General features: G+C 38.8%; 1 protein-coding gene across 1 annotated transcript; it reads right to left on the bottom strand.

Moving 5' to 3' along the window:
- Positions 1-7,088: 7,088 nt before the first annotated feature.
- On the bottom strand, positions 7,089-15,588 carry LOC5566726 (ATP synthase subunit b, mitochondrial). Its single transcript, XM_001651084.2, has 3 exons — positions 15,422-15,588; positions 14,798-15,117; positions 7,089-7,598 (listed from the first exon to the last, which is right to left on the bottom strand). Exons 1-3 carry the CDS (start codon positions 15,447-15,449, stop codon positions 7,230-7,232), a joined length of 717 nt encoding a protein of 238 aa, XP_001651134.1. The 5' UTR covers positions 15,450-15,588; the 3' UTR covers positions 7,089-7,229.
- Positions 15,589-15,644: the final 56 nt, after the last annotated feature.

The raw sequence follows: 15,644 nt of genomic DNA, 5'->3' as shown, positions 1-15,644 counted from the left end.
ACTGTTTACTTTTTTAATCATCGTCATCAATGATGCACGGAAAAACAAAAGTACTCAATATTAGGTATTTTTACTCAAAATTTAGTACACTGTTTTAACAGTGTTTTTTTGCCAAATCTCGCATAACCTGTGATCTCACCCTAAAAGCCATTGGTAACCGAGTGTTCAACACAACTTCGTGCACATTTTTGCTGTAGGGATTATCATGTATTTTGGACAGGCTAAAGATATGTCTGGAAACGGCGATCGATTAACTGCATAAGATTCTAATATTTTATTACGTTATGATACTTATATGCTTAACGTCTCACTGTACTTTGTTTCTAGGGTGAAAAAATCAGAGGGGGTTGTGTACAAGACACGACCGCATGACGTTAACTCGCCAAGTGATTTTCTGCATTTGAATTTTAGTCGATTGTCATAGTTGCAGCCTTCCTTTTGTTCAAACTCTAACATAATATCGTGATGGTCGCAACATTTTAGATTTTAAATTGACACCCAGTATATCCAGCTTTTTAAAAACGCTAATGGCTGCCGCAAGCAGGCTGGCTTTCTGGTAGGGATCGGGCGATTTGACGTTTGACTTGGGTCATTTCTATAGGCCTATTCACATGACGTCTCAAATCAGCTGATCGGGAAGCACTTTGACATTTCTTCTATGAAAATGACAGGCCCGTGTTAGCACCGGTCCTCCACCGATGTAAACAAATGCATAGACGGATCTGTCACATGAAAAGGCCTATTGAATGGACCCAAGCCAAATGTCATATCGTTTCATCCCTACCAGAAAGCGAGGCTATTTGTGGCAGCCATTGGCGCTCGTAAAAAGCTGGATTGCCGTGAGATGTAATTAACATCAAAAGAAGAATGAGCGAAAAAGTAGAAATTGGTCTTCTTTTATAGTGCTTCCCAACCCACGTGTTTGAACGTGTTTGGTTGCGTAAGAATGGGGTCGACATTTTCCCAATTTTCGACAGTCTATCGTCAAAAATCAAGAGTTTTCTTAATTTGAGTAAAATGTTGTATAAATTTTCAATCGATTGGTGGGAAAATTTTGAAAATCTACTGATAAATGGCTGAATTATTAGTATTCAAAATCTTACATAATTTCGTGACGGTCACATTTTAGATTTTCAATTGACACCCAGTATATTGCCGTAAGACGAAGTTAACATCAAAAGCTTACAAACTGTAGCATTGGCTGCCAAAATAGCGTTTTTTATCGGCCTGTCTGTTTTGCATTCCGGACACCAAATATGCTTTAAAATGCCATCGTGTGAATATAATTTGGACATGGGCGTTTTCTTAATATCCATACAATGGTTCCTTAAAAAAACGATCATATCATAACGAAAAACGCCTTCAAGTATGCATGTATGCGACATTCCAGTGTGTTTCATCAGATGGCCAAATAGGGTCCTAAAATGGTTAATGAAATCTTGTTTTCATTTAATAACACGAAAGATCAAATTACTGCAACTACTTTAGCAATTTTTCTCGCTCAAATAACGGATATATCATATTAAAACTTTAATTTCAAAATTGGATCCATTAATGAACCTTGACACTTGAGATCATGTTTGACGTTCGCTTAGTCGACAAAGATATCACAGGGGTTTTAGTTTTAACACTGGGGTTGTTCCTATCTGACATTTCAGAAGGGACACGGAAAACAAAATACACCCAAAATTTGAGTTCAAATCAAGGAGTGTGACAAAATCTATAAAAACATAAAAAAATGTTTTTTGTAATTAAACAAATGAAAAACATTTGGGTTTATTCTACGACTGGCGTGAGGTGGCAATTGTCGGTGTCGTATAGCGAGGTGACAATTGTCGACTCGAGTGAAGTGACTCTCCATTTGATTTACACGGCGAGTCACTTCACTCGAGTCGACAATTGTCACCTCGCTATACGACACCGACAATTGTCACCTCACGCCAGTCGTAGAATAAACCCAATTGAAAAAATTGAGTAAACATGTGTTTTTGGCCTGAACGTAAGCGTTTGGCACTAAAATTGGGACATGGCTTTAGGACCCTATTGTATCAACTGAACAAAAACTATAATCTATTTTGGACATCACCTGATTTATGCTTTATATACTAATGTTAAGCTTGTAGATGAACTTAACTTTATTTTTAGACATATTTTATCATATTGCCACCTTTAAACTTACCATGAATGCCAATTCTGAGCGTTTTTATTGCGTTTAATGTATGTTCTTGAAACAGTACATCCTCTTGCATTCGTAGTTTTCACAAATCTCGCATAACTTCTGATCTCGCCCTAAAAGCCATTGGTAACCATGTGTGTAGCTCGTTGTTTCTGAGCATTTGAATGAATTTTCATGTTATTTAACAACGCTATTGGGAAGAAAGGGTCATTATCTTTCTGCCAGTGATGTTGGTTTGGATGCTTATTCTTTCATTTGCTCAGAAACAACGAGCTACACACGTGGTTACCAATGGCTTTTAGTGCGTTATCTCAGAGTATGCGAGAAATGTTCTGTTGATACAATTTACAATTTTAATATTTTTTTATTTTATTGATGTACAAGGGGGTCAGGGGCCAAGTCTCCAGCATAAGTTTAAAAACTCACACCTTCCATAATACACCGGGGATTTTGGAATATGGAAGTAGGCAACGCAACATCTTTGACCAGAAGGTTCTTTAAGTTTTGCTTCTACTCTAGACTTACACTACACGTACGAATGATGCAAAATCAAAAGAAAATGAATCAGTCATACATATAGCGGCAGTGAAGTGTTTTGCCTAAGGATTTGGGAATGGAGGGATTTTGTGTGGTGTTTTGTAAATCGCTCTGTGAAACAAATGTGTTATTAGTTGAATAATAAGATAATCTGATTTACCTTTCATTTAGTAATAAGAATGATTATAAAAACTTTATACTCATCTTTATTTCGGCCATTACGCTGCCATGATAAGGGATGTTCGTCCTCTCCGTTAAGGTGTTCCTCATAATAATGGCGGGTTAGATATGGAAACAAGGTTAAAGAGAGAAGGAATGTTAGTGATTGTTACATGCTTTATTGCAGTATTGGCCTACATTGAAGTCATACAAAATTCGCTCTTTGGATTCCCACGATAACAATCCCTGAAACTAATGATAAACAACAAAAAATGAATCCGAAAGAGCGAAATCTTTGAAGATTCAATGTAGGACAATCCAGCTTTATTGCATGTAAGAAGTTCTTGGTGATATTCTCACAACGGCCATTCAGAATGGTTCGACGGATGTAGATAAAAGATCATTATGATGAAATTAACGCGACGACATGTTAGTAAGCTCGAAACGATTATTGTATTTGCAACTGTTAATTTAAATAGTTAAGCTAAGGGTCGATTATTGTATATAACTTTTTAGATAAGCAGAAGTAAAGCACCTTGAACGTGAAGTAATGACCTTCCATCCCATCTTCAAGTGCTCCCCACAAGCACAACACTTCATTCTGGCACTTTACAATGCCCATGTTGTAATTTGTTCACACAAGAAATCTGCCTCGACCCAGTTGGCAGAACGCGCCCATACCCCTTTCTGAACCAAAGGACAGGGAATTTACAATTTTAATATTTTTGAAGCCAATTTGTGATTGTTATGAAAATGGCCATCATTAAAAAGTATCATAGTATATTAATAATGCAATACATGATTTCTCGTACATAAATTCCTCACCATCTCATTATATATGAGCATTTACACCAGCATTTGGACCAGCCTGTCCAAATTATATGCATGTCCAAGTTATATACGTTACACTCAAGAAAATGGATCCCTGCACTGAAACAAGCGTTGAAATAATGAGAACCATGAACAAGTTCTTAATTTTACTATCCATTTATAATCCAATCATGATTGAGCTATCAAGAACGCTTTTTATTTGCGTTTTGTTTCCTCTCAATCCAACCGCATCGATAGCCGAGCGGTAAGCGTTCGCGCTTGACAATCGGAAGATCCTCGGTTCGATTCTGGCTTGCTGCAAGTTTTTAACCATGATATAGTAATTTATACTGTCGAAATGGTACCATGGTAAAATTGAATGCACAAAATATTTGAAATAAATGCAAATTTAGTCTGCACAAATCAAGTGGCGTTGTGTATTTAATTTGACCCTCTAATATAATATTTTCAACTGCAACGCTGTTCTCAGTGCACTGAGAACAGCGTTGCGGTTGAAAATACTATATCAGAAGGTTAAATTAAATACACATCGCCACTTGATTTGTGCAGACTAAATTTGCATTTATTTCAAATATTTTGTGCATTCAATTTTACCTCTCATTACTGCAACGCTTGTTTCAGTGTATGGAGCTACATGCTCTCATTTCGCTTATGCGGTTTTCTTTTTTCAAGGAACCCTACTCCTATATCCTCCCATATTTCCCTTCCCTTTCCTCTTTCATCGGGTAGATGATGAAATAGGCTCAAATATGACGATTGTACAAATCTCCCAATAGGGTCCTAAAGCCCTGTCTCAATTTTAGTACCAAACGCTTAGGTTTAGGGCAGAAACACATGTTTACTCAATTTTTAATTGATTTTTGGTTTAAGTACAAAAAACATTTTTTTATGATTTTGTCACACCTTTTGGTTTAAACTCAAATGTTGGGTATATTTTGTTTTCCGTGTCCCTTCCGAAATGTCAGATAGGAACAACCCCAGTGTTCAAACTATAGTCCATTTTACGAGACGTTTTTGAACAGCTGATCGCTTATTTTATGAATGAAATTTTGACAGTAGGCGGTGTCGTAGCGTGTGAAAGTAACAGCAATATCATCAATGTTGCCGTTCCGTAAAATGGACTATATGCCCTGTGGCATTTTTGTCGAAAAAGTGAATGTCAAACAAGATCACAAGTGTCAAGGTTCATATTCGAAACCATTTTTAAAATTGAAGTTTGAAAATGTTATAGCCGTTATTTGAGCTGGAAAACTTGCTAAAGTAGTTGCAATAACATGCTCTTTCGTATTATTAAATAAAAACAAGAATTCATTAAACATTTTAGGACCCAATTGGCCGGGAACATGCCTTTGGAGTCGGCCTTCTGATACCTGATATCTGAACTACGGCTGTCACTCACATTATGCTGGAAGTACAGCGCCTATAGCGGGCCGACCACAATGGGCAATGGGCATGCTGATTGAAGTAGAATACGGCTACTCAGTCAAGGATGGATGATCAAATTGGTGAGCTCGTTCATGCTTTTATTTGTGCTATATATTTCGAAACATATTTTTTTATCATAACACGGTCGGAATGTTACTCACATGAATTGATTTAATAAGAAGAGTTCGTCACTATAAGTGTCGACATCAACTCTTGTACATTTATATAACAGTAGAAACCCCATACTTTTCCTTTTTACCTTATTTTGATCATTATAAAAAAAACCTTTGAATGGTTCGACGCTAAAAGTGTCAACATATCGTATGTTCACTTTGTATTTGAAGTACTGATAGTTGATTTGTTGAATTGAGGTTGTATGAATCGCATCACTTACCAAGGTGAACCCTGATCATGCAGTAATGATTCCTCCCCACTAACAAACCACTAACAACCATGGAGATGCAGAGGTGATCAATATAACAATGGATGTCACACTAACATTCCTTCCCTTCCCCGATGAACGTAAGGACGTGGCCGGTGCCGTTATTGACTTTTTAATGTTTGGAGTTCTCGAAAGTGTACATTGAAGATGGAAAGCTACTCCCAAGCTACATCTCTTGATTCCTTGTGCAACTTCGATTACTCTGGTCAATCACGGAGTAGCAACTACGAATTGTACGGTCAACAATGCTTATTAGCTTATGCTAATCTTAGAAGTTAATTCCAAACTGTTTCACCTCAAGTGTCCTATGTACTGGTCCCTTCCCGAATATATACCGTAAGGTGGTTCCGGGGAGAAAAGGATCTGAGGCCAATGGTAATGTTTGTGCATTATGTACACCACTTGAGCTATTAAGTGAGAAATCTCGAAAACTTATTCAAACAGACTCAAGTCAAAAAAGTATACAAACTTACTTTATCGATTCTACGTACTTCGCAGACGAAATTTTACACATTTTGCTCTAAACCAACTCGATTTTTCACTTTTAGAACGTTTACTTTCCGGAATTACAAAACGACGAAAGTAAGATTTTCAACTTTCGCTACCTAACCACTACTTTCGCCGCTCCGCTGTATGGAGAGACAAAGTGACTTATCCACGAATCAAAACAAAACACTACTTGAGCCGATTCTACACTGGTACAAAAACGTCGAAAGTAACTGAATAAATCGGCTTATCATTTTGTAATAATTTTTTTGTGGGAAATAACAGGAACTCCCTAGTTTTTGAATGCGAGCTTATTGTATGCAAAATTTAAGCAATGTACACGGTGAAAAAATGTGAAAAAGGTGATTCATTTTAAAACAGTTTTAGAAGACAGGTTGTGATTCTTCTGAATTAATTTTCTCAAAACTGTATGGAAGTTACTTACGTCGATTTGAAAAAGTAATCGAGAAATGTTCACCTACAGTGCATGGGCTGGTTTTAGTGGGTCGTCAGTGGTGCAGCATCCCCACACTCCCTGAGCTACCTTCTCAGGGGTCTCAGATATCCCCCTTGTAAAAAAGTCGCATGAGTATAAATTCTAAAAGTGATGATGGATTCTAATGCCCCATTAATTATTTTATGTTTGAAAAAATGGTCACCAGAGGAGCAAAAATACAAAAAAAAGCAAATATCATACACATTTGAATCGCGATATGCACATTGTGAACTGATCGCGCCAAAATTCCATTCAGTTGTTTTTGATTTCTAATGAAACCAAACAAAACTTTGATCTGGTCTGCGTATTTTCGTATAACAGATTTCCCACCCTTAGTACATCAGTTGAGTTATTAAGACGAAGATGGATCAAAGTTTTGTTTTAAATAATCAAGAACACAAATCTTAAGAACTGATTGTTAACTGAGTAGGTATTATGGCGATTATGTGTATATTCTAGAATTTCTTGCATATTTCGAGAACGGCAAATTAATGCAATCAGGTATTGGTCATCACAATGAACGTAACACATTTGGATATCGCGCTAACTTGATAAAAGTATTCAATTTATTGTTTACTCCCAAATCTTTCCCGTCGAACTTTTCAGAAAACGAATACTTACTTCGCTCTACAAGGTCTGAATACCGACGCCCGGTCATTGATCCACATATTACACATTTACTTGGCGCGGGCGGCAATGGCTCCCAAATCGGCAATGCATCGGCTCAGAGTTTCCTTCTCCTGCTCCGGGGTGATGGACTTTACAACATTTTTCACAATCCAATCGACCATATGCTTCTGCGAGATGCGACGATCGACATTCTGGCGCTCAACCTGGTAGTCCAGACGCTTCTTGACCTCACGGTAAACGGTCATGGCGCGTTCACGATAGGCAGCCTCCAGCTGGAGGGCAACGTTCTCCTTCTTGGCCTCCATCAGCAGGGTCTGGCCCTCGGCACGCCACTGTTCCTTCTTTTCGTCCTCCATGGCCTGGGCCAGCTGTTGGATGTTGTTTTCGCGGTCGGCCTTCCATTCGCCTTCAATTCTCTGGAAAGATGTTTAAGTGGGATGTTAATCGTTTTGCTCTGCAATAGGGTCGTATCCTAAAATATCATTTGAAGACTCAACCCCCAAACGTACAGCTACGTTTACAAGACAACTTTTTTATGTGGAGAACTCTAAAAAATGAGATCCAACGGTCCCGCTGAAATTTTTTTAAGCTATCTGCTGATTCACTGTATGTTTTGCACGATAATTTTGCACACTGATTTTTTGAAAATTCGAAAACTATGTTCTTTAAGTACATTCTTACTTTATATCATCAAAATTCCAATTACCAATAACCAATGAAAAAATGGGAAATATTGTAAGGAGAAACTTTGCCGAAGACATCATAGCCCTAATTTTATTCCTATGCGCCATACAAATTATTTTTGATTTTCATACAAAAAATCTTACTATGGGGGGATGAGGGTCTAAAAATCGCCAAAACTGTTTTACGTAATAAATGGACAGCCCCATGTATGGACACAGCAGGAATGTTTATTTGTAGACCAACAGTGGCGTTGTATAGGTAAAATCTGGTTCACTCTAGTATACTTTGTGCACACGAGAGAGAAATTGCCCATGGCGCGGTTTGCGAGAATCGAGAAAGCGCGCGCAACTGGCGTAACGACGTCTGCTGTTGGAAGAGAAAGCGTCAACGCCATACATGCCTATGAATATGTTGCATGGAGCTAGCAGGTGTCGCGTGATACTGGGCATCTTTTTTTGCTCGACGGACTGACAGTGTTAATAAATTGCGGTGGGCGCAAAAGGGGGGTTTCAGCGTTCAACAATCAGCCATCATTTCCAAAAATAGTGTACAAGTATATGTCCCAGCTTTGGACATCGTTCAAAAACTAAGATATCGTGATACAATGGATCATTGAAATAACCGAAACGGCCGCTATGAAAAGTAGAGATACCGCCACCGTATTCTAGTGTGTTTGACATGACAGCGATGCTGTCACAAGTATTTTTCACTGCAATAAAAAGTTTTCTGTGAACAAGCCTTTCCCTCAAAATGGAATTTAGAATTATGAACATCGGTGGATCTCTGGAGAGCATTTTGTGTTTTGTCCTAGATGATATCTTGAGGAAATCAGGACCAGTAGCGACTGATCGTCTCGGAAATAAGAACTCTATCTTGCATAAAAAAAAAAACAAAATGAGATCATACCTGAACTATGAATACAAAATTGAACCTAATAGAAACCTCGACATGAGAGCTCGATTCCTAAGTGAACAGACATTTTGGAGTTTGTTTTGAGATTATAAACAAACTTTGTAAGTAGTCCTTTTTTGGACTTTCTTCGTTTTGAAACATTCAATCTGGAAAATTTCTAAGAATAACCACAGAAATTTCTTCGGAAATTCCATCACGATCCTTCCAATGATCGTTTCAGACATTTTCCAACGAAGTCTCAAGTTCTCCAAAAATGTACCATTGATTTCCCTTAGAGTTAATCCAACATTCTCGTTGAAGCATCTTCAAGAATTGAAAATTCCTTCAGGAATCACTCCTTTTTTTAAATACCCAAGGAAATCTTCAAGGAATTTTTAAAATCATTCACTCCGGAATGTCTCCAGGGAAATGCTAAGGAAATTTTTCAGATTGTTTTGGAGAAAATTGTTAAAAATTCGCTAGCAATTTCGGAAGAAAATTCTAGAGTAATCTGATGAAACTTGTGGAGTTCTTAGTATGCCTTGATGAATTTCTACAGGGAATTTCGAAAGAACTCTTATATTTTAATTAAATTCTTCTCAGATTTTCCTTGATGAATTGCTGACATAACTAAAAAACATTTGAATTTCTGAATAATGTCCTACAAGGCGTTTTGAAGGAATTCCTTGAAGAATTTCGGACAGAATCCCTGAAAAAATCTATCTATGAATGATCGGAGCAACAACTGTATTATAGTAAATAGTATTAACTGGTGTATAAATTAAATTTTGAAAAAATCCACTGAAATTTGAAAATTTTGTTCGAAGAATTATTAGAAAAATGTTTGAACCACAGCAATAATATTTCGATGAAATTCTGGAGAAACGCCGTGAGAAATTTTTGGAGGAACTTAATATAGGATCACATGTCAAATTAATTAAGGAATTCATGGAAAGATTAATAATAGATTTCGAACAATGCCTGAAGGATTATTGGAGCAATTCCTAAGGGTAATCTTTGATGAATTTTGAAAAAGAATCCTTACGGCACCCTAATTTCAGTGATGTGAAATTAGGGTGGCCCACTGAAAAATATGTCTGAAAAATATGGAGAAACTTTGCCGAAGACATCATATATCTAAAATTGACGGTACAGGCGCAATCATTTTTGTCTTCCTAGATAAGGCTTTGGGACCAAAGTGCAGTTGTCATATCTGCGATACACGATGCGCAACACGATTGATCCTGACCGCATCACCCGCCCCCGCGGAGGTAAGTGATACGGCTAAGGGATCAAACACTACTCTATGGACAAAATTCTGCAGAAATTTTTCGAAACATCCTTTGAAAAATTGCTGGTAGCATTCCTGGAAGTATTCCAGAACAAATTTCCGCGACAAACTGGAGTGTGAAAATTATCGTGCAATCACTATCCTAAACGCCGCCTATAAAGTGCTATCCCAGATTCTCTTCCGTCGTCTATCACCTATAGCAAACGAGTTCGTGGGAAGTTATCAAGCAGGTTTCATCGACGGCCGCTCGACAACGGACCAGATCTTTTCCGTGCGGCAAATCCTCCAGAAATGCCGTGAGTACCAGGTCCCTACACACCATTTGTTTATCGATTTCAAGGCGGCATACGATAGTATCGACCGCATAGAGCTATGGAAAATCATGGACGAGAACAGCTTTCCCGGGAAGCTCACAAGATTGATCAGAGCAACGATGGACGGTGTGCAAAACTGCGTGAAGATCTCGGGCGAACACTCCAGTTCGTTCGAGTCTCGGCGGGGACTACGACAGGGCGACGGACTTTCGTGCCTGTTGTTCAATATTGCGCTTGAAGGTGTCATGCGGAGAGCCGGACTTAACAGTCGAGGCACGATTTTCACAAGATCCGGACAATTTGTTTGCTTCGCGGACGACATGGATATTATTGGGAGAAAATTTGAAACGGTGGCAGATTTGTTCACCCGCCTAAAACGCGAAGCAACAAGAGTCGGGCTAATGGTGAATGCGTCGAAAACAAAGTACATGCTGGTAGGCGGAACTGAGCGCGACAGGACCCGCCTAGGAAGCAGTGTTACGATAGACGGGGATACCTTCGAGGTGGTGGACGAGTTCGTCTACCTCGGATCCTTGTTGACGGCTGACAACAATGTTAGTCGGGAAATACGGAGGCGCATCATCAGCGGAAGTCGTGCCTACTATGGGCTCCAGAAGAAACTGCGGTCAAGAAAGATTCACCCCCGCACCAAATGCACGATGTACAAAACGCTCATAAGACCGGTAGTCCTCTATGGGCATGAGGCGTGGACTATGCTCGAGGAGGACTTGCAAGCTCTTGGGGTTTTCGAACGTCGAGTGCTAAGGACGATCTTCGGCGGCGTGCAGGACAACGGCGTGTGGCGGCGAAGGATGAACCACGAGCTCGCTCAACTCTACGGCGAACCCAGTATCGTGAAGGTAGCTAAAGCTGGAAGGATACGCTGGGCAGGCCATGTTGCAAGAATGCCGGACAACAACCCTGTAAAGATGGTGTTCGCCACGAATCCGGTCGGAACAAGAAGGCGTGGGGCGCAGCGAGCTAGGTGGATTGACCAGGTACACCAGGACCTGGAGAGCGTGGGTCACAGTCGAGGATGGAGAGAAGCGGCCATGAACCGAGGGAATTGGCGAAATATTGTTGGCGAGGCTTTATCAAGATAATTGATGTAAAGCCAAATAAGTAAGTAAGTTTGATATGCCAAAGAATGGCTCAGGACCAATGAATGTATTGGCCGATCCATTCCTGGCTAGCTCATCGGCAATTTCATTACCCTCTAGACCCGTATGCCGCGGGATCCAATATAGTTTAACTCGATTGCGGATGGCTAGGGTTTTTAGAGCAAGAACACATTCCCACACTAATTTTGAGTTAAAAGTGTAAGCTTTCAGAGCATGAAGAGTTGCTTGGCTGTCGGAGGAAATACAGATTGTGGCATTTCTGTAATTCCTCTTTACGCTGAGCTGCGCACATTCAATGATAGCATACACTTCAGCCTGAAAAACTGTAGGCCACTGTCCGAGAGGGACAGAGATTTTAGTTCTTGGTCTGTGCACTCCAGATCCAGAACGATTGTTCATTCTCGATCCATCAGTGTAGAATTTGATTGAGCCTGGAGGAATACTCGGTCCTCCTTCTTGCCACTCTTGGCGAGAAGGAATGAACACCGTATGTATATGGTATGTCATAATTCACAACCATTTCCATCCAGTCATTGCATTTTTCAACAATTGGATTTATAGAAAATTCGTTTAGTATGCTTAGGTGACCGGTTAAATCACCTGGCAGAAGGTTTTGTGATCGTTTTAGCCTCAGAGCGCTTTTGTCAGCATCCAACTTTATGAATTGGTCTAGCCGGGGCAGATTAAGCATTCCTTGACTTCCCCGGGCATAAAGTATAATCGTACCTGCCACTGCCACACGATATACGAATGCAAAAATGGTAACTTTAGCAGAAAAAGCTCTCAGTTAATACCTGTGGAAGTGCTCATAAGAACACTAAGCTGAGAATCCGGCTTTGTCCCAGTGAGGACGTAATGCCAAGGAGAAGAAGAAAAACTTTTTTTCAAATGGAAGATATCTTCAAAAATAAATTTATGTAGGAAGAAAATTTCAAAAAATTTGGTGATTTTTGTTGTTTACCACGAAAATCAAGCATGTTTATCCAATGATCTGAAACGGCCTTTAATCATAAAAATCAGATATGGAAAAGTAGTCGATGTGATCTTAAGAAAAACATATCCTTTCTCTTAAGGTGAAATAGCTTGGAATCAAAATTCAATAATGTACCAAAACTTTGAAGGCACAAATCTCGCGAAAGAAGCATTAAACTATAGCGCAATTTCTATTTAAGTTTTGTGCACTGACAGAAAGTTTAAAAAAAGAAGATGGACTTTGTACGTCCATTATTTCAGCAGATTAGTGCCTTCAAAATCGTGAGTAGGGCCACTAGCCGGCCATTGTGCCAGCCATGTTTGGATTCCGAAATATGTCACCTTGAAGTGGGATTCAGATGTCTGGACTTCATTGCCGTACCCACAATATTTTTTCTTTGGGGAAATCAAGGCTGGTAGTATGATCGTATTAAAAATAAATACTTTAGACAATTCTAGTTAAAAATAAACGATACCATACATATATTATGAATACTAAGAGATACCTAACAGGAAGCACGAGATGAGAGTTTGATTGCTACTTTGAACAGACATTTTTCTATGTAATTCTAAGGCCTTTTTTGGAATTTACTATATATTTCTTTCACGTATTCACGTATCTTTTCAGGAGTTTGCTTTGAAATTTTTCATGAATTTTCTAAGTGATTCTTCCAAAAAAATTGTTTTATATACCTTCAATAATTCAATCTGGTATTTTTCTAAGGGTAACCACATCAGGAATCATCCATCCAAAAAAAATTCCATTAATTTCTCTAGGACTTCCTCCAACATTTACGTTTAGAGTTTCCACTCATTCAGGATTTCCTCCATTTTTCTTTTTGAAGAATTTTCAATGAAATCTTTATATATTTTCTAGTCATTATTCCAAATTTCAAGGAAAATTATTAGATTGTTTTGAAAAAAAAAAAAACAAAATCAGCGTTGAATTTCGAAAGAAAACAAATGTGTGTAAGTTCTAAGTACGACATCCTTGAATTCCTTCGAGGATCTCTGAAAGACCTCCTAAATGTTTGATGAAATTCTTCCTGAATTATAAATAAATATTAGAATTTCCAAATAGTGTTCTATTAGACGTTTTGAAGAAAATAATTGAAGTATTTGGACCGAATCCCTGAACCTTGAATAAAGTTTTTGAGAATGTATGGAGATTGAGAATTTTTACAGAAAAAATATCAACGAAATGTTTGAACCGCAGCAACAATATTTTTATGATATGCTGTACACATTCCAAGAAGAATTTCTGGAGGAGCTTAATGAGGAATCCTAGAAACAAATTTATCGAGCGGTTCTTTGAAAAGTTTATAATAGATAGCTTCGAATAATGCCTGAAGAATTTTCGGAGCAATTTCTGAAAGTAATCGAGGATGAATATTTGAAAAAATCCTTATGAAAATGCCTGGAATAAATGAAAAAAATCGGCTTAGGAATTATTGTAGGTTTTCGTGGAAAAGTGTCGAAACCAATAAACTTTTGTGGAATTTGCACCAGGTGTATATTTATTTTGTATAATTGGCGAAAACCCAGCTCGTTCGTGGAGTTCGTGGAAGTATTCCAGATGTAACCTCTGGAACAATAACTAGAAGATTTTCTAAAGCTTCTCTGGAGGAATCCTCGATCATCTAAAATGTTGTCTCAGGAGAAGAGCAAGGAAAAAAGTGACTTTAGAGACCCTTTTGTTGAAAAAAGACTTCAGAGACCTTTCTATAAAAACAAAGAAGATACATTTTTCCTAAAAATAATCACATCTTTTCAAAGGTATCAAGCATTGCTGAACTCGTTCTCTATAGATAAACAGCTTGATAAATAGCAGCTGCGAAGCAGAGCCCAAACGAGAGAGCGATGATAAAAGCCATTTTTCTCGCTTATTTACTCTACTGGAATGATGAACAATCCCCGAACATTTGATAACAACAGTGCGAGTGCGATAACTGAGAGACACTGTCAATTTTCAGAATTCAATCCCTGATCGATATAGAATACTATTCAGGATAAGTTTAATCAAAAGTTGAGAATTTAAATCTTTAAATATGAATGAAGTGAAAAAATCATAGTTTTCGAAAATTTAAGAAATCAGAGTGAGCTTCACGCAATTTCGCCAAAATTATTTGTTAATAAGTCAGAATAATAAAAATAAACATTAGTACCTCTCGGGACGGCCTCTGAACGTCATTTCTTAAAGTACCCCCGAAACAGGGCCCCGATACAAAAGTTTGTTTGTAACACCCTTAGCGTTTGGAGATTTAGTCCCCATTCTTTCGTGACCGTGTGAAATTTCAGAACCACTGTAGCAATATAACGAGACGGATAATTAAATAACTTACATCGATTTCCTTGTCGCAATAGGCAGCCACAGCCGGTCCAAACTTCTTAACGGCGTAGATGACCATGATGGCCAAAGACAGACCGTTGTAGTATTCGTGCTCCATGACGTAGATCTCCTTGGAGCACAGATAGGTCAGCAAGCCGGCGCCGAAGACGTACGGTCCAGTGACTCCCGTTTTGTTGTAGAAGAAGGTGAACCATTCCTCGGGCAGGAAGCCCATGCGAACTTTGCCGGGGTGTTCCGCTCGCACCGGACGGTTGCCATCAGTAGCAGAGGCAGATCCACGGGCCAGGATCAGGCCTGCGGGCTTCTTGGCGGCTGGAAGAGGAATCGAAAAGAAGAGGTTATGTGATTAACAATTCCAGTTGAGGTATTTGTCCGGAAAATACGTTTATCAGGATGTTAATTATAGTAAATCCCTCAATTTCAATCGCTTTTTTGATTTATCACTAGATATTTATGCAATTTCAAAGCATTTCTTCGAATCTAACGAGACATTTGCAAAATGATTACATAAACCTTTCCTGTCAGCAGCTCCAGCCCCATATCAACATTTTTGCGCCGCGTATTTTACACCTTATAAAACCCGTTGAAAACGAATTATTCACATCCCGCAACTTACCGGCCAAAAGTGCTGCTCTCGAAAGCATTTTGAAGCAATTTAATTGTTGAAAATCGAGTTTTTTCGTGCCCAAAATCTACCTTCACCACACGCACTAAATTCCGTACCGAAGGAGAAAGATGGTCGTTCTGCCAGCAGTTGTCAAAAATTAACGCAGAGTCGCACTCAGAATGCTAGCAGCGAAAAAAAATCATATGCAACATCCGCACGTCAAACGCCTGGC

This window comes from Aedes aegypti, chromosome 3 (assembly GCF_002204515.2).
Source record: "Aedes aegypti strain LVP_AGWG chromosome 3, AaegL5.0 Primary Assembly, whole genome shotgun sequence".
NCBI lineage: Eukaryota > Metazoa > Arthropoda > Insecta > Diptera > Culicidae > Aedes > Aedes aegypti.
The sequence above is the reverse complement of the archived record's forward strand: the minus strand, read 5'-3'. Positions and strand labels throughout refer to the sequence as shown.